The 22,769-nt window shown below is 37.0% G+C and overlaps 1 protein-coding gene across 5 annotated transcripts in view; it reads left to right on the forward strand.

The window, feature by feature from the left end:
• Nucleotides 1-3,276: 3,276 nt before the first annotated feature.
• Nucleotides 3,277-22,769, forward strand: part of ikzf2 (IKAROS family zinc finger 2) — a 40,338-nt gene continuing 20,845 nt past the window's right edge. Inside the window, exons 1-4 of one of the 5 annotated variants that reach the window (XM_041807602.1) lie at nt 3,277-3,513; nt 4,717-4,796; nt 6,071-6,117; nt 17,128-17,229. In XM_041807602.1, the coding sequence (XP_041663536.1) occupies nt 6,090-6,117; nt 17,128-17,229 (130 nt within the window). In that variant the 5' untranslated portion in view covers nt 3,277-3,513; nt 4,717-4,796; nt 6,071-6,089. Of the gene's footprint in view, nt 3,514-3,762; nt 3,865-4,393; nt 4,519-4,716; nt 4,797-6,070; nt 6,118-17,127; nt 17,230-22,769 lie in introns of those variants that run through there. The other 4 variants (XM_041807603.1, XM_041807604.1, XM_041807605.1 and 1 more) reach the window with 4 other exon arrangements.

Consider the following 22,769-nt stretch of genomic DNA (forward strand, 5'->3'; position numbering starts at 1 on the left):
ATCTGCCATAAATATTGTCAGTAACTAAAAAAAAAAAAGCAAATATATATCAAAATTTCTATCTGCTGATCCTGATATCAGACCCATAATACCATGCATCCCATGAAACCTCTACAGATCACTCAAAAACAATATTTTTTCCAATTTGTCCTTTAAAAGAATGCAACTGTAGTCACTTCATGACTTCTAGAGCAGCTCAGGAGTTGACCAATTCTCTTATATCCTGTAACTGGTTGCAAACATGCTCTCATTCAAACCTGCTTATATATTAGAATACCACCACAGTTATGGCAGCTTGTCGACTTCCTCATTTTTCCCTTGTTCTGTCTGTGTTGAAGATTTCTGCTCTAATTATTAACCTGTTGAAGATCAAATTCAACCTTAAGCTTGATAATCAAAGTATTATTGAATTATTTTGTACAGTGTTTAATAATCAAATGTTAGAATCTGTAGTCTCAAGGATATGTTGTTCAAAATAACTAATTCTAAACAGATATTAGAAAATAAAATTCAATCAACCTGTTGAATGGTTTAAATTGTTCAAATGCATAGACTGCATGTATTACAACTTATTTAATTTTTGTTTTTTCAAGATACCATTATTATGTTGGTTATTATTGTCTCAATTTAATCACACAAAAACCCAACATTTTCATAAATTCTTCTAGTCAAAATGTTTGTTTACAGAATTAGCATAGTAACACTACTTTGTGCTGAAACTTTGAAGAACAATATGTTCAGTCACAAGCTTTATGTCCTAATGTGTTTTTTACTTCTAGTATTTGCTGTGAGCCAATCAAAAATGTTTTTGGGCCACATTAAGCCCTTTGGACACCCCTGACTAAGTGCTTATCATTTCATTTGGTCACAAGTTTATAGTTTTTATTTCAAATTTAGGGCCAGAGACATTACGCTGCTGCAACAAAACACCCTTTCCTTTAATGATTTGTATCCTGCAAGGTTAATTCTAGTCTGAAGTTGTCTTGCAAGACACGAATCTCATAGTGAAAAGGAAGCTCATGAAATTCAGTCTGACAGGGTAAAACCTCAATTTTTAAGACAACTTTCTGTTTTAAAAGATTTTTTTTTCACATTGCCTTTAATTCACATACTCCCAAAATTACCAAAATGCTTACCACAGGCCATCTTATAAAAAACTATATGCTCCCTCAGAGATGGAGGGACAGTGTTCCAGACTGTTGTTTTATTTCAGTAAATAAATATATTTCAAGCACACTGAATGCTGACGCCTCTTTTTTTTGTTTGTTTTCTTTTTTTTTGGCTTCTTTTATGTACATGTTGAAACATACCTGTGAATATGTGAATAAGGCTCACCGTGTAATTAAGGTCTATGACATTCTTGCAGAGGTCTGAATTGGTCTTTTTTGTAGAATGAAGGGGGCAGATTGTATAAAAGTTTGAAAATGCTAGTTCAAATATTCTGGGACTTGCTGGTGCCAACGCAGAAAGTTCTAAAACCATGCCTGTTCTCCCCTAACTTTTTCAAAGATTTTGATTTGCCTTTATCATGTACTGTATGAATATGTGGGTCAGTGACATTTAAGGCTTTAATCACTGTGGTTTCACTACCTGACATTTAATTTCCGATTAAACAGGCAAATACTCTAACAAAGTAACCTGTATTCTTGTTAGAAAGTGCACACATATTTAAAAAATAAAATGAAATGAGGACAAAAATGTGACACATTTACCTAATTAGAAGTAAAATAAATATTTTAGAGCTTAAATAATCTTAATTATTTCATATCTTGACACTTTTTGCAGTTCCATGACCTGACATACTGGTTGCGCCACCTGACATTTGCGGCTAATTTCAAATTGAACAGGCAAATACTTGACACATGTTGTTATTTTTGTTCTTGTTAGAAATGGGACACCTATTTTCAAAATAAAATCACAAAATAAATGGTGAGATACTTAGCAGTCTGGCTTTGGTTGTACCACTTGACATGAAAAGTATACCCCTCCACCTGTGACAGAAAATGAATATTATTATATTTACTTGAAAAAGGATCTGTAAACCATTTGACTCTACCAGGCATCCATTGTAAAGTCAAATAAATGATTAACTATGCTACAATCTTTTTTATCACTTCATTTCAAAACAAAATACTAATAATTACAGTTGCACCACACTGATATTTAAGAACTTGCAAGACAAACATTTTTGATGATCTTACTAGCTTTAAAATGATACTTTTTATAATTTTTTTCAAAGATTTTAACCATACAATAATGCAGAAATATTCTTATTATTTGAGTTTCTCACAATTAAAATCAAATTTTAAATAATTTCAGGAATCTTTTCATGGACTCGGTTCATCACACCACCTAATATTTTAAGGGTTTGAGATGCAAAAATATGAAATTGAATATGTTATTCAAATATACTGAAAACGTATTCATGCAAAGTAAGTTACATAGGACAAATATATATGATATATGCCATGAACTAATTCATTTAATAAAAAAGGATTTAATAGGTTTAGACACAAAAATGGGCATGTCACGTCAATGAATTTTGATTATAGGCTACATAGGTTCAGGCCTTCCCTAATAATACATTTTTAAAAATCTGCCTAAATTGGAAGAATTAGTAATTTACGTGTCTGGAAATTAGATTCAAATTACTAATCAGAAAGTATATTCAATTGAAGGAGCTCCACCAGTGAAATTTGCATGCCCATTTTTTACTGATGAAAAGCAAGTCTGGCCTTGTGTATTTATTTATTTATTTATTTATATTGTCTTGAATGAGATATTTGTCAGGTTAACACTTTTAAAACTAAGTGTTAGAAGCTCAGACTTGAAATTAGACAAAGACCTACTTATACTTGAGTTTGAATCGTTTATTTGTGTTAGAAATTCATCTGGTCTGTTTAGAAGACACATAAGAAAAGTCACAGCAGTTTGCGTTCGCGTGAATAAAACGCTAGATGACAGCACGTGCAGTTAGATCGTGAACCACTTAAATAAGGTCAAATTAGAGTCTGAGTCCGGATACTAATGATCAAATAGCTGCAATGTGTACATAAACATGGTGACTATTTGTCCTTGAGTGGCCTCGACTGTAGTCCCGACAGATGCACACCTCGTCACAGTCATGCAATTGTCTCCACGGGGATTGAACCTGGCTGCAGCTTTGGGAATAATAGCCCCCTTGTAACCTAATCGATCGCCGAGCAGACCGAGAGGCAGACTGGGTCCACACTCAGTGATCGGTTTCTCTGTGTCAGACAAACTTCCCAGAATAGCAACTCGGGCGGGTTGTCTGCAGCTGCTGTTCTGCTGTGGAGGAGAGATGGAGGAGGAAGTCAGTACAGTGGTGGATTTAACAACTGTTGCTTTTGCTGCTGCGGCGGGACCAAACTAGCTTTCTGTCGGCGCTGCATGGCGCACGTCGGGCTAACATGAAGTCTATTCCGTGCCGAGACGTGCAGTCTGGATCAGTGTGCAAGTTCTTGGGATTACATAAACTCCTACGTGTTTAAGGTAATTCAAAGGAGACCGAGGAGGACGCACGTGCATGAATCGGTTTCCTGGATTAACTGACAATTCTGTCGCCGCGTTAGAGAAACCGTTCAATATTCTTCGACAGAAATAGAATAGACGCTTCTTCAGAGGTGCTGGAGGCGCATGTCTGCGGCAAAGGCAGACAAGGAGCGTCTGTCTGATGAATGGAGAGAGCCAGACGGGCTTTGCTGTAGACTGCAGTGATCGGATAACCTGTTGAATTGAAGCTGTCAGTCAGCTCCATGCCAACACAGCCTGCAAAAATCACTTAACATGACAAACACAGCGCTTTGGCACAATTACAATACAACAGGCTTCATGGCTTTGCAGGTGATCGTTATTTCCAGAGAGGTTCTGTTGTCTGACATGTAAATTAACCCTGTCGTGAGCTAAATAGAGTTTGCGTGTGACAATATTTTAAAATGAGCTATAAAGTCATTTTAGGCGTACAAGGAAGTAGTGTCAAAGTAAAGTCAGGGAGGAGAAACGGGCCTTATGATTTAATTCTCTCTGTTTTTGTCTAAATTCGGGTGGTCTCATCACATGCAGCAGTGTAACGGTACACTCCATTATATCCAGTTGCAATAAAAACGCGCGTGGCTCTTGCCCATTAAACCTTGCGTCTCTACAGAAGCTTTTCAACATTTCCTGCCCATGGATTTCCACTCTCTTGCTCGTTGAAAAATAGCTTGGCTGCTCCCAGTCGCTATGGCTAATTCCTTAGGAACCGGTGGATCCAGTTTGATCCATCCCTCTCTCTCTCTCTTTCTTTCCATTACCAACTTGTTGAGTCTCCCCCCTCTCTTTGGTGGTTTCTGTACTGTCAAAGTGCCTCGTGTTTGCCTCAGCAAAGCGTTGTGTGACTTGTGAAGAAATGTCGAAAGTTTGAAGAAAAGGTACAGCCCGGGACGGTTGGGACAGTGCAGTTCGGAGGGACGAAAAAATCGGCTGGACGCGCGCGCTTTGACGTAGCAGCAGGCACCTGTAGGAGACTAGGCACGCGCTCTGCCTAAACTTTTCTTTGTTTCAGAGAACTTGCTCACATTAACTTCATGTTCCTTTGTATTGTGTTATAATCGAACTACTCTGACCCTTAAGGTGGATTTTTGTCTTCATTACATCTCTGAGATATTTGGCATAACACTGAAATTAATTATGTCTTTTTTCTTTCCTTATATGGAGGTGGAGACAACTTAGCACCCCCTACCTCAGTCCTTGACTGAAATCACCAACCCAGTCTTGCACAGGGGAGACGCTCAAAGGTAATAACTCAGATTTCATCTTAAGTTTTACTCGCTTTTGACTGTCATGTTTACATTTATAGCTGCCAAGACACTACTCAAGTAATTACCAGCATGGAGCAGGGATGGCTTCCCTAGTTTATGTGAAGTGGCTGAAACTTCAGAGGAACATTAAATCAAGAAGTCAGTCATTTCATGCATCCTATTTATATAGTACTTTACCATTACAGGAGAGGAAAAGCTTTAACAATAAAAAAAGAGTAAAGATATGAGAGTTATTTCTTGTTTCAATTCACAGAAGTGAAGCTGACACTTTCCTGCTCACACAGTGCAGAAGCAACCCAAAAGTGCTAGAGCATAACACATTTATGGTTGAACTGACTCTATAATTTATTAACACATCCTTAATTGAATTCTAGCTTATAAATTCATATGTAAAGCACATGTAGACCTGATCTTAGCAAATCGGTAGAGTGAAGAAGACGGGCCGATATTTCAATATGCATTCCTTAAAAATGACAACATACCAATTCTTTTCAACGTGTCTGTTAACACCATGATCTGCAATGGTCATGAATGTTAAGAAACATGCAAAGTAAAAAAAGGCCATGTACAGAAGTGTATCCATGCACAGTTGACAGCCTTCTGTTGTACTTTAATTCATCTGTTATGTTTTGTCTTTTATAGAGGTATTTTCTCCTTTTGATAACTTGACAATGTTCAAATTCAACCACATTTAATGATTATAACTGTCTTATTTTTTTTTAAAAGCTACATAGTAACATTCTTGTTGCTACGGTGAATATGTACATTTATTTACTATTATTTATTGCCTTGGATGAGAAAAATTATACTTAAATTAACACTCGCGTAACATCAGCAGGGATAAAAACTAGTTTTCTGTTTGAAATAATTGTCTGAGTTCTTGGAAGTAAAATGCAAAACCTTTAACTTTTATTTTAGACAGAAGTTTATTTTAAGAGAACATTTAAGTAATATGATACCGTTCAGTCATTCAAACTAGTGCATTTGGTAGTTTTGTAAAAATATCTGCTATGTTTCGAATAAATAATCTGATTACATATCAGGCCTAGGAATCTATGCACATTCTGATCGTGTTGAATGTAGATTGAGAGAAGTAGTCACACCAGTGCATTTTTTGCAGTTTCATGTGGTTTGCATGTTTTTTTTTACCTTTTCGGTAGTGATGATATTTAAGAGTCTGGGTGCCAAAGCTTTCACAAATAAATGAGTGAAAGATGTAGAAGTCATTTCAGTGTCTTTATTTTCTGCAGTACTCCCAAAACACTTGAAATGGAGGCTCCTGATGGCCACTGTGCTAGTAAGTGACTTTTACACTCTCTACAGTGCACAATGACATCACTGACTCTTACTTTTTACTGAGGATTAAATCAGTGCAGAGCATCGTCTGTGCTTAGTTTTACTGATAATTATCAGAATTGTAGTGATTATTAAATAGATGAGTTTGCAAGTGATTGTGACTTGGATGCTATTCATTTGACTATCAACACCAAGATGGGACAAGAAATCAAGAGCAAGGTCTACCACAAAGTTAATCTTGATCTCGATCTTTATCGACTTCTTAACAGTGCCGTCCCTAAAGACACAAACATTTTTGCAAACACAACACTATTAATATTTTAAGGGATTTTCCCCATTGCACAGTCTCTTTCTCTTTGTGGTCCTCAGTTGCTTTTGCTGGTTTCCTCCGGGCGAGTCTCATATGTTTACCCTGCCCCCACTTTCATGACAGATCTGAAAACAAGTAGCCTGTTGCTTGTGACATCAGTGGAGATTTTAGGTCTCCATCGGGGGTTTGTGCTTATAGGAACACTTGGCAGGCGGGGTAGGGGCGGTGGTGGAAGAAGAAATGGAGGCTCTTCCTGTTCCTGTCCATCCGTGGGTCGCTTCAGTGATGACTCTCCTTTCCGTTAGCATGAAACATAGCTAAAAGATTGCAGGAATACAAAAGTTTGCACCTTTGTTGCTCTGATATGTTATATTATTTGCTTAATATAGTTGAAGGCTTTGCTTACCGTGAGAGAAAATCAAGTTCAAAAATCATTGATGTTGTAAAACGCTCCAAAATCTTTCACACACACGATACTCTTTTAAACACACTACTCAATTCAAGTATCTCTTCTTCCATGCAAGCTAACTTTCTGTTCAGCATCCTAAAACACAAGTACCCTCACTTATATGCATAATGTTAGTTTTCTAAAGTCTCTTATGTCAATTTAAATGATGTGAAAAGGCTCATTCAAGAGTATTTCTTCTGGATTGGACTGTTACGTAGTTCATCTGGCCATCTACCGATCCTGCAACTATTTATGCAGTAACATTTGTAATGGGTGGCTTATTTTAATTTTGGTGATTTCACCAAATCACTGAGTTATGCAAGTTTGACTCTGAGTTAAGGAAAACCAGCAACCAACCAAACTAAAATACATGTTCATTACAGTAAGGTTGTAAGTTCTCTCTGTCACACAGCAGCAAAGTCAAAGCTTTGTGACAGAAACTTCAGACTTAAATCATTTTTCTGTTAAAGTGGTGATTCTTTTACTTTCATGTATATTATTCATTAAGAGCTTACACTGAGACATCGGGGTTATGTTCCTTTCTATCATCGGGGGCTATCATATTCATCTGTTGTATTTATTTAGATATATTTTTAATTTTTTATGTCTTGCTTCAGGATAAAAGAGTATTATGTTATTCTTTTATGAGCGTGCATTTGGCAGATTTTGTGGGTTTCTTGTTTGGGCTTGATTGCTTGTTTTAAGCTAGATCTGGCAACACTTTTGAGTCTGGATTGTGAACATGCAGAGACAAAAGCTGGAGTTTAATTTAAGACTTACATACCAAATTCATGCAATCATGCTTATATGAACTCGAGTGGACAATGATACAGTGGAAATTTCATTATAAAATTAAACATACAAAAATGACTTGATGAGTATTTGTTGATGCATGATTCTGAACTTCTACAATTTGATATTTGAAGTTTTACTGGCTTGTATTTTCTACTTGTATGACAAACTGGTTCTTTGCACTACATCTTTTCTTACTAAAATCAAAATTAAAATAAAGAGAAGATATAAATTTACTTTTACGGTTTAAGCTATGGTATAACTTTAAACTGACTTTGAAGGATCAAATATAGATGTTTTCTCACAACCACTGCAGGACTACCCCAATCATGTCTGTCCTGATTTTTTCTTTACATTTCTGATGGAAGAAGCGGATTTGCTACAGGCCGCTTATGTTTGTAGTTGTGATGTGTTTTTTCTATAACGTACATGTGGGTGGCTGGCTAAGCAGGTTTTCCCATTTGAACCTGACTGCTTGATGCACATCAGATGTTGATGATCTATTGTTTTATCCAGCCCATAAGCATGCAGAGGCTGTGGGATGGGTCTTGAGGATACGGTTTAGGGATGTGGCAGCTATACGGTGTCATTTTTGTTCTCACTCATTGTAATGGGGCGTCAGCAGCCCAGCTGCCTGTTAGCAGCGTAGCTCCTGAGGCTGTGCTGCATTAGCTTTACTATGGCTGAGGAACTAAGAAGTGAACATTTGTATCCTCCAAAGAAATGAGGGAAAGCAGAGACATTACAGGCACTGCAACAAGCAGGAGTAATTCAAGACAACAGACCCTCATTCTGCAAAACAGTACAGAAAAAAAGTTGTGCCCAAAGTGTCAAGATGTAGTATCACCCAGAAGTGCATGTAAACACACGCTAACAGAAGGATGTTATGTTAGTGAAAGGTTGGTGAATGAAACATCAAGTTGGTCGGTATTTGAATATAAATGGTCTGGCTTATATTCTGCACTGTTGTGGTTACAGTTTGGGGTTTAGTATCACGCAAACAAATGGCAGTTAAGTTTCAAGTAGTCAAAGCAAGCATTATCAGTCCTCTGCAGGGCAGCAGACAGTATTCACTTCCCCTGTTTCTGTTTGGTAAACATTAAAAATTGTAAGTTAATAAACTCAGTATGAAACACTAGCAAAAATCAGAAACATTGTATACTCACAGCACTGTTATATGCTGCAAATCACTGCTGAGTAAAACTGTATCAGACATGTTGTCATGTTTATTTCATTTTCAATAAATGTCATTCAAAACTAAAATAAATGAAATTAAATAAAAGGATTTTGTCAGGTCATATGTGAGATTAGATTGCAGATTATTTTAAAATAAGCATGATGGGCTTTGACAATAACAGCTAGTTAATTATCTGCATATATACATTTTTCAAGGGGGGGCAATGAGGTTAAATCCTAGTCTTACGGTAATAAAAAGCTATCATATGAACAGTGGCTCAATTTCAAAAGGAGAGATGGACTTTTTGTGATTTAACTTTTTCTTGATTACTAGAATAAAAAAAAATCTACATTTCTGTAAAAGGTTCATATGATTTATGGATTTCAGAAATAATCACAATACTGTGAAACCAAGATTATTTCTCTGACTATGATCATGATGTTAAAACCCATAGTTGCTGCATTTCTAATACAGATACAGATACACGTATGTGTGGACCTTTACACTGTAATGACCAAAGCCTCTTGCCCAGTAACAGCTGGGATAGGCTCCAGCCTCCTGTGATCCTGAATGGGATAAGCGGTGTAGAAAATGGATGGATGGATGGAAATATCAGTCCTGCCCTGATCGCATCTGCATATTTGCAGCTTGCGTTGTCATAATGCCACCTAGTGTTAGTGAGCAGTACTACTTCCTATACAAAGTGCTACATTATTTTGATTTGATGACAGTCCTGAGAGGATCTACATGGTCCCTCTGCTGTGCTCATATACAAATATTAATACGACAATCAAGTGTGGACTTCTTTTTCTAGTTGCTGAAAAAGAAAGAAAACCTAGAGGTTGTTTTAAATTGTTTTAAGCTATAATATCTCTTAAGGTCTATTTGAGTACATTTTTGAGAGGGTGCTTTCATGCTTTAGCAATGATAAACCTGCACTGTTACACATTTGTTATGTAGCTAGCTAGCTTACAACTAATGCCTGTGGTGGATGAAAAAGTAGGAAATGTAAGCACATGTTCCACACATATAACTGGAATAAACTAAATTAGCTGAGTTGTGTGGGAGATGGTATCTATTATTACTTTCGTTCATTATGTGATGATCTATACATTAAAGAATTTTGTTGGTGACTCAGAATCATAGTATGAGACATACATATTGATGACTTTTTTAATGGTATGTGATTTACAATATTTGTGGCTTTCATTTCTGATTTGCCTTTAGTTTTTTAGATGACTCACACATAGAGATGAGGGAAAATATTAAACATAGAGGAACCATGTAATTTCAATGACAAAAAAACAGTCTATGGATTTAACACCTAGAAGCCTATACAGGTACAAAATTAGTTTTTAAAAATGCTATTCAAATATCAGGAATTAAAGCATCATCCCTGTTTAATCAACCAACTGTGCTTTTGATATGGGTCATGATTCGATATTATTGCGATTTTAAACATTTTGCAATACATTGAGTATTGCAATACATTACCACATATTGCGACCTATACCATTTCTTCAACTGTTTATCTGATTTTATTATTAGTCTTGCCCTCATGTTTGTCGTATTTTTGCAGTATTTTATTTCTATGTAGCTCTCCTCGCAAACCTCATGCGTCATGTCCATCCCATTCGTGCCCTGCCTGCTTTCCTGATGTCTTTCCCCTGGTGCTGCCATGTTTGTTGTACTAACTTTCTCCTGCTCTATGACCGTCACCTCTACCTCACTGGACAAACAATTGTCCAAACAATTGATTTTATTTTTCCATTATCATAAACTTCAGTTCATATTAGCAGTTTCTTTGAAAAAAATCAACACTTGATGGTTGAGATGATATGATATATCAACAGACAAAATACCACGATACCATGCTGTATTGATTTTTTCTCCCACCCCTACCTGGCACATGCACTTTTCTCTCTAAATTCACTGCTTTCCTTCGTAACACATATTTTAACTTATCTCACATTCAGTTATTTTCTTACATACTTTTTTTTCACTCTATAAATGATCATATTTCTCATTTATTTCCTTCAAAGTCATTCTTGTGCTCTTTCTTAATGGGGACGAGGCATTTTCTTTCTAAATTTTAAATGAAATGAGTGTTTGGCTAGTTAGTGCAGGTCTTCATCGTTGTCCATTACTGGTTTCATAAACTTGGTTTTGTCAGGGTTTTAAATTTCAAATTTAAGTCCCTTGAGACAGGGGTGTCCAGACTTTTTTCCGCTGAGGGTCACATACATAAAATTCTACAGATGGTGGGGCTATTCCATAAATCTCACCTTTATGATAGTGATGTCAGTAAATCCAGTCTTATTTAGGTAAAGATGTGCTTAACGACTGGATGTGCTTAAATAGCTTAAAAACTCTATTTTGGCTGAAGTGCTGGAGGGTTCTGATCTATAACCCATAAACGTAACTTTTGTTACAACATGGTATTAAACGAGTCACAGTCTTGTTTTAGGGAGAAGATGGTGGCCAATTGTTTAGTTTATCAAATGTTTAAAGTGGTGTCCCTTAATGGTCCATATTAGGCCAGATTTAATTTATTATCTATATAAATAAGTTGTGCATGAACGTTACTGATGCAGAGTTTTATTTTATGCTGATGACATGGTAATTTATTCATCATTGTCTTGGTTAGAAAGTACAACAGCTACTACTAGAAAGACTAGTACTTAATGCCAACAAGACCTAAACGATGCACAACTCAAGGTCTAAGTCAATATGGTGCTCATATTTTTACCTTTAACAATGAGGACATTGAATGTGCTCAAACATTTCAGTTGCTCAGGTTCTTGCTAGAAGAAAATCTGTCTTTCAGTCAACATCTTGATTGTCTTACAAAGAAACTAAGGGTTAAAGTGGGTTTCCTCTACTGAAGCAAATGTTTTTCTTTTGATTTAAGGAAGAAACGTCTTCAGGCAATGTTTTTGTCTGTGGTTTATTATGGTGATATTTTTTTTAAATGTATGCTACATCATCTTCTCTGAAAATGTTGGACTCAGTGAACCACACTGCCTGTCTCTGGTCTGGGTTTTTCACCCATTGTTGTTTTTTGTATGAGAAACTTGGTTGGTCTTTTTTATACAATAGAAGGATGAAGCATTGGTATATCTTTCTTTATACGGCTATTTTACATGAATAACCTTATTATCTTTGTTCTCTACTGACTCAGGTAGAGAACATCGATATTGTTCTCTCTGTTTCTGGTAAAAGAGCTTTTAATGTTTTTGCTCCATCATGTTGTTCTGATCTTCAGGGTCATCTTAAGCTTGAGTGTTGTGTTAATTTAGAAGATTTCAACTCTAGAATTAGGGAACATGACCAGTGTATGAACATATATTTATACTGAAAGCTGCTGATTTGTTTATTGATGCCTCTTTTCTTGTTATGTTCTGTTTTTTTTTCATATGTGTGGAACTTCACGTGCGTATGCCTTGGCCAGGACTCTTGTGAAAACAATTTTTGTATCTATGGGCATACTCCTGGTTAAATAAAGATTAAATAAATAAATATGAATAATTAAAATATATATATATATATATACATACAGTGCTTAACAAATTTATAAGACCACCTGCCATATTTGTCTTAGAGACCATCCAGCATCATGAAGTGCTTTTATGCGGACTCTTTCATTTTCAGTGAGCTCTCCACGTTTTACCATTTTGAACAGGAATGAGGAATTTCAAACTGAATTCACCTTTTTATACCCAAATTTGAGCTGCCTCACTGGGCTTCTCTGAGAAGTCAGAAATTAATCAAGCATAACATTCAACCACTAAAACTAATTTTTCTGTTCAGGAATGCAAGTAAATAACTATAATTTGACATATTAATCAAGAAATAATAATGTGATTTACTATTTTTACAGTTTTTTTGTAAATCAGTAAATTTGAAAATTCATGGATACCAGTTTATAATTATATTTTAACATTAAAAATATCATTTGGGTTAAAGAGCTTCTACATATTGGTGTATTAACCATTGCAGAAACTTAAAGATGATTTTGGTAATTACCAATGCTGTTAATTTAGGGCAGCTGTGGCATAAACCTTATTTTGGATGGTGGTCTAATAAATTTGTTAAGCACCGTATATGTAATCATGTCTTAAAAGGCTGGCATTGACAAATCTACCTTGATATGTGATTGTTTTTTCCAGCTTTAATTCAGATGTTGTAGACATTGCAAAAAAAACCCACCTCTGAATACTGATGACTTTAAAAAATCATTCAGTAAGCTTGTATAGCCGAAAGATAGCTACATTTCAGAATTTTTATTTCATTTTATTTGTCACTCATTATGACCATCCTGAAAACTAATAATGACATTTGCCTGATGGGGTCTATATGTTTCCAAAAAGGAAAGCTGAGTTGTTATTTTTTTCAATGGAGCGAGACATAGCCCACTTTAGATTGTTGTTTAGTGCCTTTGCCTCGTTTAGAGAAATAAAGCAAACCCAAAGCCAATGTTAACTGACTGAAAATGTTAGATGAATTAAAAATAATAAGCTGCCTGAGTTGTCCTTGTAGACAAAATACTTCTATTATAGTCTTTGTGAATATAGAGATCACATTAATCATAGCAGAAACACTGGTCTTTAGAATGTAAAAAGGCATTTTCTCATTCCTTCAAACTGCCACATTCGCCTCTTCCTTTTTTAAAGCTGCATATACCAATTCCACTTGTTCATATGGTCTTAATAGGTGAAAATTTTGCATTTGTCTGTAGCATTTTTTTTACTAAACATAAAAGCAATACTTGCAGTCAGCAGCCAAGATTTGACAGCATCCTAGGGTTTTAGTTTACTTTTAATCCAATTAGGAGGATCACTGTTGTTGTATCAGCACATTTACACTGAGTATTGTTAATTCAGTTATTGAACACTACTCAGTGGAGATGTAGATAGGTAAGAAAACTGCGAAACAGCAGGACATTATGGTGTGCTTTAATGATGGTGTTTATTATTGGTTAGTTGTTTGTTTATTGCATGTTAAAGAAGGACTAGAGTAGTATATATTTGTCAGATAAAAATCATCGAGCATCCCTGATGCTTCCAGTACATCACCTCAGAAGTTTTCAAAGTAGAGGATGAACGCTGTCATCTCTCTTTCAACATACGATTGTGTTTGCTTGGTCAGTGGTGTGTCTGTTTGCATGTGCATGTCTGTGTGATATCAATCTGTCTCTGAAGGAGGGTTCAGAGTTTGACAGGAAAAACCAGCTCCCATACAGAGTGTATCCAGCAAGCCAGAAAGGAGGGCCTTGTGACTTCGGAAAAGAATCTTATTCAGTTCCTTGCACACCTAAACGTACCACAGAGACATTTCATCTTTTATTTCTTCAATAAGAAGCAGGCAAATGGAGCTTGATATTGGTTTGATTTTGATTTTCTATCAGAAAACTTGTTCCTGAATTTGAAAAACATTTATAATTGCTTGAGCTATCTTTTCAACAGTTTGTAAGACAAGACATTGCATTAACCCCTGCTGGACTCCTGAGAAGATGACTGCACTTTCAAAAGTGTGTGGTTAAGTGGCGTCACTGATTAAGTCAGCGTTTATCACACCTACGAAGTGTCATGGGAACGCATTTGTTCCTTTCCACTTTCAGAAGAAAATTAGATTATTCCAGTTTGAAGTATTACTCACACTTGCTTACACAGGCTTTGACTGTTCATTGTCCAGACATTAGTGTTCTTACAAGAATGACTCAGCAAAAACAAGGCGGCAACGCAAAACCAGTCAACTTGTACGTATGTATGTTGAGCCTTGCTGAAGACGATTTCCTGTCACAATAGATGGTCAAGTTTTCTTTATCTGAAGTAAAGGTTTCCCTTCTCTGATCCCTAGAGATGATTGTGTGAAAATCAAAGTAAAACCCCAAGTCCAAGAAAGTTGGGACACTGTGTAAAATATAAATGATAACAGATTGCATTGATTTGCACATCTCATAAACCCAGATTTTATTAACAAGAGAACAGACTTTGAAACTAAGACATTTTACTGTTCATGAAAAAAATTGTTCATTTGAATTTTTTTGCAGCAACATGTCTCAAAAAAGTAGGTCCGGGACAACAAAGACTGGAAAAGCAAGTGGTCAGTAACATGACTGGGTATAAAAAGAGCATTTCAGAGAGGCAGAGTCTCTCATAAGTAGAGATTTGGCAGATGTTCACCAATCTGAGGTTTCAAAACTGCATTTAAAAGTTGTGAAACTATTTCAGAAAATTGTTTCTCAATGTAAAACTGGGAATATTTTTGGATATCACACCATCTACGTTTCCATGAAGGTGAAGAGACAAGTTGAAAATGAAACAGTAGATTTATGCCAGTTGTGCAGCACCATTCTTTAAAACAGGGTCACTAAAGCCATCAGAGCCTGGAGTTTTCTTTAATGCCAAAAAAGTTGAACTGAACTCTTGCCTTATCACTCATCACTCAAACCATGGACATAGAGGATATACTACACAGTGTACTCTTATGAATAAAATATGGGTTTATAAGATGTGCAAGTCATTGCTGTGTTTTATACATATTTCACATGGTGCCCCAACTTTTTTGGAGTTGGGTTTGTAGATCAGCTATTTCTAAAATACTCAGGCCAACCTGCCTGGCACCAACAAGCATTGCACCTAGAGCCACTTTGATCATCTTTCTTTACCACTCTGATGCTCTGTTTGATCTTCAGCAGACTGTCTTGTCCATTTCTACATGCCTTAATGAAATGTTTGTGCCATGTGATTGCTGATAAGATATTTGATTAATGAGCAGTCAAAGTGTACCTATTAAGTGATCAGTGAGTGTATATTACTTTCTTATTTGAGCATTTTTACCCCAGACAGCCCAAAAATATCAGTTTGTGATTCAGACAGCTTAGCCTTGGTGCTGCTAGGCAGCTGTCAGCGTCTGCTACAGTAATGGAAAATCCTTCATGACAAATCTGGGCCACTCCTGTCTCCAGGACAGCATTGCCAAGGGATAGCCAGCATTGGTTACCTGAGATTTCCTCCAACCCCAGCCGGTGCAACCCGAGCCCGGGCCCAGGGATTGTGTCATGGACAATGTCTCCCAGTATGTATCACTCAGTGGGGCCGCCACTACAATGGAACAATACCACAGAAGAGGTTGTCAAACTAAGAGGAGCTGTCACAGCAAGAGGAGATCTGACACAGATTTCTTTTTCATGTCTGAGGGATCAGTACAGATAAATTCAGCACTGACAAATTGTAACATGGCCTTGCTCGTGGCAGTTTCAGATGCAGTGTGTTGCCTATCCCTGTGATTTTTACAGAAACTTCCTCAGCCACTGCTCCTGCTTCATCCATTTTGAAAGCATGAGAGTGTCTTATGGAATGATTCTTTCCATTTTCATTAGCCAAAGGCTATAACTTTTAATTGTGCTGCTGCTGAATGATGGCTCCCTGTGGTTCCTGAGGGATCTGACACCTGGGTCAGCAGGGGTGTTTGCCTGTTGCCACTGTATTGTTTCACTGACCCTGATGGGGCCAGAGTGTAAGGGGATAAGGGATTGGTTTGCTCTCCCTCTGAGTGGACACAGGGCTATCCATAGCCTGGGTTCTGTACAGAATGCTGAGAGGATGCAATAGGATCCACATTTGCTGGACATAAGGATCCCGTATAGGTGTATAGAGACTGTTTAGTTTGGTTTCTACTGGATGACCTCCATAGTGATATTTCATTTAGGAGATTTGAAAGCGTGGAATATGTCACCATTGATCTGAAAGAGAGAGACCTCATACTTATGGTTTAAAACTCCCATGTGAAGGTTTAAGCTTTTAATGAAACAGACTAAAAATACTGGTGCCTCTTTATGACCCACAATAACAGACATGTCAATAAGGGATCAGACTGGTTATTCTATAAGATATTTCATATGTCATCATCCCTGGCAAAGGGGAGGTGATAGATAGAACATGCTCCTGAAAGACTGTTTTACCCTATTCCAGTTAAAGTGATTTAAAAATTAGACTTTAAAGATGCAGAGATATGAGATTTTCCTCAAAATACTTGCATCAAATTGACACTCGAAATTTCAACTTGAGATAAGTTTACTGAAAAAAGCATTCTATTTAACTTTATTCAAAGAAGTCCTGGAGTATTTCTCAGGTCAGAGAAGGATTATATCATCATAAAGTGTTTTTAAGTGTATATTTCCTTTTGACTGTATAAGCATAAACTTTTCCCCCAGGCATTTAATTCAGTGTTAAACACTGTGCAGCATATGAAAACCTCTATGTTTCTGTTTGTCTCCTAGGTAACGGCCAATGCTCTCCTGGTAAGGAGAACTTGAGAATGTCGACGGATATGTCAACACCTAATGGACAGACAGTTCCTCAGGGTCCTAACTCCCCAAGTGGTGAGTACTCTATATCTTTAGATTCACATTTCCACAGACTCCTATCAGCTTCTTTATTCACAAACATATTAATTGTTTCAAGGAAAATACTTTTTTCTGGAATATCAAACCAGAGGATTCTGTTATTTTGCTTTTTTTTTTGCCTGAAAATAAATGAGAAATTTCAAAACCAGACTTCTGGGGAAAGAATGATTACTTCATTCACCCTATTCACACCCTATGGGGAAATTATCGTTTTTTTTATTTATGGTGAGAAAAAAGTGCTGTTCAAGAATAATTAAAAAATTGGCAGGGTAAAACGGGATTATGGTGACCAATGACAAAAACTACAGCAGCAGCATCCTGTCTATTGCTGTCAGCATTAAAGCAGCAATCCAGATTAATTAGGGTAAAAAAATTAGTGCTAAGTGCAATTAATATCATGCTAGAGTCAGTGTCAAAACATGTTGACATATGTTTGTGTTACTAATCAGCCAAGGGCGAGCTTAATGGCATTTCTCTTTTCCGGGCCTTTTCACATAGCCCCAAAGTCCACAGTACTGTGCAGGATTTTTAGGCATGTTTGGGTCTAAAATTGAGGCTGAAATAAGGCCTATTATAGCGAGTAGGCCCACCTGAGGGCTCCATCAACACAACCTTGGTCATGCTCTGGATGTCCTTGTGTTGTATCAGGGGAATGGGAAACTAATCCATCCAAAAAATAGCAATAACAGCACCTTTAAGGGTGGAGTAAGGGGGTGGATGTATTGAGTAAGCATGGCCAAGGATACTGTCCAAGTGGGTAGTAGGGTTGCCGCAAGCTCCTGGTCGTGCCGTGGATGTCCAAAGGGCCTGAAAACAACAACAAAAAAAATGCCTTTGAGTTTCCCCTCCCCGATCCAGGTGGTAGTACATATCACACAGGGATAAAAAAAAATAAAGAAAGAAAATGTAGGTCAGACACAACAGAACACATGAAGTCAGTACTACAATACTGTAGCAAGATGGCACGGTGGAGCTTCAAGACCCACCTCCTTCTTTCACATCTCCATCTTTTAGTGTGGGGAAACTTTGTGATCTCTGTCCAGACTGTCATTGGATACCTGTTGAACATTGCCAAAACAAGCCCATTATTTAAAGCTGTAAGCACATATGTAGCAGTACAGGAACCCAGCTTCAAGAGAATATAAAATGTGCTGAAGCCCAGCTAAACTGTCCCATGGAAGTCAGGCCTTGGTCTATGCCCTTTGGCGTCCACGAGCAGTGATAGATCTTATGATGCCGCTGCACAAGCTGATCACTGACAACTGTGACCACACACTTCATAAATATGATGGATTGCTCCTAAAGGCACATATTCTATTGAGTCTTTTATTTTACATTTTCAGTTAAGAGGAGGTCAGGTATTTTTCTTTCTATTACTCATCGTTCTGTCTTGTTTCCCTCTCTTTAACTTTTAATGTTTGATACGCCACAGGCTGTAGCAGGGTTAGTTCCACAGGTAGTTCTAAATTGCAGTAGATTGCACAAACTGTAACCTGCACTTCTGTCAGATAAAAATAACTCAGAGACAAACAAAAATATGAATTCAGGACTTTTATTGCTTTATTCCTGTTTAACCAAACTTAAAAAGATGTGACTTCAAAACCATGGCACCAACCACAGCGTGTTCTCTATAAACTTGTTCACCTCAAGCAACATTAGTACCGAATAAAGGTGTAAGCCTGCAAATGCACTTGATAATGACACCTATAGAAAACAACAGTCTCAACACAGTTGCAGATGACACTGTTTTTTGCTATGTCACTAGTAGGCTGATCATGGTGTGAATATCCTAGAAGGTACTCTTTCTCTCAGTTCCCAAAATCCAAAGCCACTTTGTGGCTTTATTTGTGTTCATTTGAAAAACTAACAACATGCTATTATCTATGTTTGAGTGGATATATTTTCATGATGGGAAAGAGGAAACCAATCAGACCAGAACCTAACACAAAAATACTAAATAAAGAGTATTAAAGGAACGGTTGTTGGAAGAGTGTTTGCAGAAATAAAAGAGATAAGGTAAATAGGATCAACAGTGAGTAACAGATAAATAAACCATATTGCATCTTGTACTCAGTTTCCTTATTCAGAAGTGTTGCTATGTTCCTTTCAGCCCTTTTGAACTGATGTTTCAGATTATCTTAAGCAACATCACTATGAAGCAGCAAAGTGAGAAAAGGGGAAACTAAGTAAGACACAGGAGAAAAAGGGAAGTCTCCCACAAGTTTAGAGATACAGGGAGGCAGGCAGGGTGATGGTTTTCACAGGGAGATACTCTTCACTGATAAGAGCTGCTGTCACTCTGGAAGTTGCCCAACATGATTTGCTATTTGGGGTTTTGTTACAAAGAAAGAGCCGCACCACATCATTGGCATGAAAGTCTCAGGCGTACACACAAACTGTACAGCACTTGTCTTGGTAATGTGCACTCTGTCGGGGTAATAAAAGGTGGAAGAGTAGAATTACATCCTTTGGGTGTAAGGTGACAGTCTGGATGGTAAGAGTGAGGGAATATCTTCTTCATAATGATGAGGCGCTCCTGGTCATCCTCCTAATCAATAGGCATCTTTATGTTCTTTAGATGATGGGTTATACAGGTAGATCTCAGATTATACTGTGGTGTATCCAGAGGAGGTGAAACATACCAAAACTGCATCTCAAGAGGTAGATGTAAAGATGCAACAAGCTGAATAGCAAGGACGTTCAGGTCTGCTCTGTGTTGCCAGGATACAGCTGACGAAGACAAGGCTCAACTGCATTGTGGGTATTGGGATAAGTGCTTCTTCTGTACAAAATGTGGCATTGGAAATATACAGCATCTGTTGAAAGAAGGCTGATGCTTTGTAGACTGCAAAAGGAAATGTTGCCTGAGTTTCTAAATTTCTTTTTTTACAAGCCTCTGAGTGTTAAGTGCAAGCAGTTCCAAAGCCTGAGGGGACTCTTGATGGATGCATTCACATGGAGGGCTTTAGTAAAACAATCTCATCTGCTCACACTGTGATTATCACCACAGTAATTCTCTAAACTGGATCATCAGGATCAGTAAGAATTGTGTCCAGACTTTTTCCGTGGTTTGTCTTAGATCCCATTGTGTTTGTTTGTCCAGTGACATCAATTTCAACCCATTAAAAGTTTTAGTAAAAGCAGTCCGACAGTCAGGCTTATTACAGCAGTTCTCAACCTTGCCCTACTTAAGAGCTAAATTTACAAAGAAAGAAAAAACAATTTCACAAGAGCCCCAACCCAAAAGCAGGGGTGGACACGATGTCTATACATAAGCACTGTATTCCAGTGCAAAGCCTACATTATGTGGTTGATACGGGTACATATATCAAACGGATGTATGTCTCAGCACTGTCACTCACTGGTTACTGAGGTTTCAAAGCTGGTTGCTGTATTGGAAATGCTGTCTTAACCTACCTTTAGATCAGCCTAGTGAAGCTGTGGTGGATCTCATGCCTCCTAACCAACAGCTACAATCTGCCCCCATAGAAGTCAATTCAACCATGCCACTTGTTAAGCAGAACTCACTTGAATCCTTTTCTTAATCAGAGTGGATGACTTAAAGTTAAATAATAGACCACCCCACATACAGTGTGTGCCATTAGGGAATTGCTATTCAGAGCTATTCTGACCCAAACATTTTTTTTTCTTTACTAAGCAGTAAATGTATTTATATCTGCTTTTAAGAAAGGGCATTTAAACATAGGTGTTAATGGGATGCCATAGACTTTTGGCCCCATGTGCAGGATATTAACCAGCAGCCTGTTGCCCCAGCTATGCACAAATAATATCTTCATTTACGGCAGGATTTCCACACTGAACCCTAACTAAAGCTTGTGTCATTTTTCTGGTTGCAACACAGAGACTTAAGGTTTATCTTTACCAGCATTTAATAACCAAACTCACCAAAATAGCAATAAAGATGTTGTGACTTCATTTGACCAATCAATGAAAAACATTTTAATGCAGTAATTGCTAACGTTCACTTTCTGTGAACAGACTAATGGCTGAAAATGACTCAGGCTAACAGCCACTCAAAGTGTATGCAAAATGTGATACAACACATTATGGGTGGGAGAAAAAATTGATAAAGTGTAGTATTGTGATATTTTGTTTGGTGATATATCTAATCGTCTCAACCATCAAATATTGATTTTTTTTCAAAGTAATTGCTACTATGAACTGAAGTCTTTGATAATGGAAAAATAAAATCAATTGTTTGGACAATTGTTTGTCCAGTGAGGTAGAAGTGACGGTCATAGAGCGGGAGAAGGTTAGTACAACAAACATGGCAGCACCAGGAGAAGGACTTTAGGAAAGCAGGCAGGGCATGAATGGGATGGACATGACGTTTGCAAGAAGAGCTACATGGAAATAAAATACTATGAAAATACGACAAATATGAGGGCAAGACTAATGCTAAATCAGATAAACAGTTGAAGAAATGATATAGGTCACAATATATGGCAATATATTGTGTTGCAATACTCAATGTATTGCAAGACAATATATATAGCTATATATCAGCTATAAAATTTGGCCGTACAAACAAATAAGTTTGTGGAGTTTTAGGCTGGACCAACAGATCCGTGTCAGCTGAAGTCTTCAGTATCATTCCTAACATTTTAAAGTGTGTTTTAAGGACTGGAATTTGTTGATTTACTAATCCGAAAACTTAAAACTATGTGTTTAAAGACCAATGCTTTAGGTCTGAACTACTTTAAAATATAATTATCTATTGTGCATCCCAAATTAGTATATTATAAACTCTGCTGTAAGTTAAAACTTAGGTTCATCCTTGACTGCGTTTAAACTTGCACATAGCTGGTGCAACCCATAGATGATATTACTCTTGTGATGTCACATCTGCTATAGGGAATGAAGCTAATTGTGCTGTACAGCAATCAACCTAGAGAATATATATAATCTTAATTTAGACACGAAAATCGTTGAGGGCTAGCACTCATTTACAATGACGTCAAGCAGATAAAGGAAAAATGCATGATGAACAATAAAGAGTATAACAAGTACATCAAACATATTCTAAAGATATAAAGTACAGTAAGAAGATAAAAAAAGACATAATATTCATCAGAAATAGAACACCAAAGTCAATTAAAACAGGTGCAATCACCTGTTGCTTAGGGTTATGGTATTAGAAATGATACTAAAACAACACAGGCATTTTATCAAGGTATAATACTGCAATTGATTGTTTTTGCTAATTCTCTTACCATTACTGCATGCATTGTAACAACAACAATGAATACATTTATCGTATAAATATCTCTGTTTATCTGCATCTCCCTCTGTCTCTTCATAACTACAACAGTGGTGGGCTCATAGTAAAATATTTTTTGTCTTTGTTAACAATGGAATAAAGATTATAGTCCAGACCTGCTCTTTATGTAAAGTTTTTGAGATAACACCTGTTTTACACATGTTTAACACCTCTGCACAAGCTTCATCGCAAAACTGTTTTCAATTTTCTGAAATGTATCCAGGCATGGAAGCCA

The sequence above is a fragment of the Cheilinus undulatus genome, linkage group 15 (assembly GCF_018320785.1).
Source record: "Cheilinus undulatus linkage group 15, ASM1832078v1, whole genome shotgun sequence".
NCBI classification, from domain to species: Eukaryota; Metazoa; Chordata; class Actinopteri; order Labriformes; family Labridae; genus Cheilinus; species Cheilinus undulatus.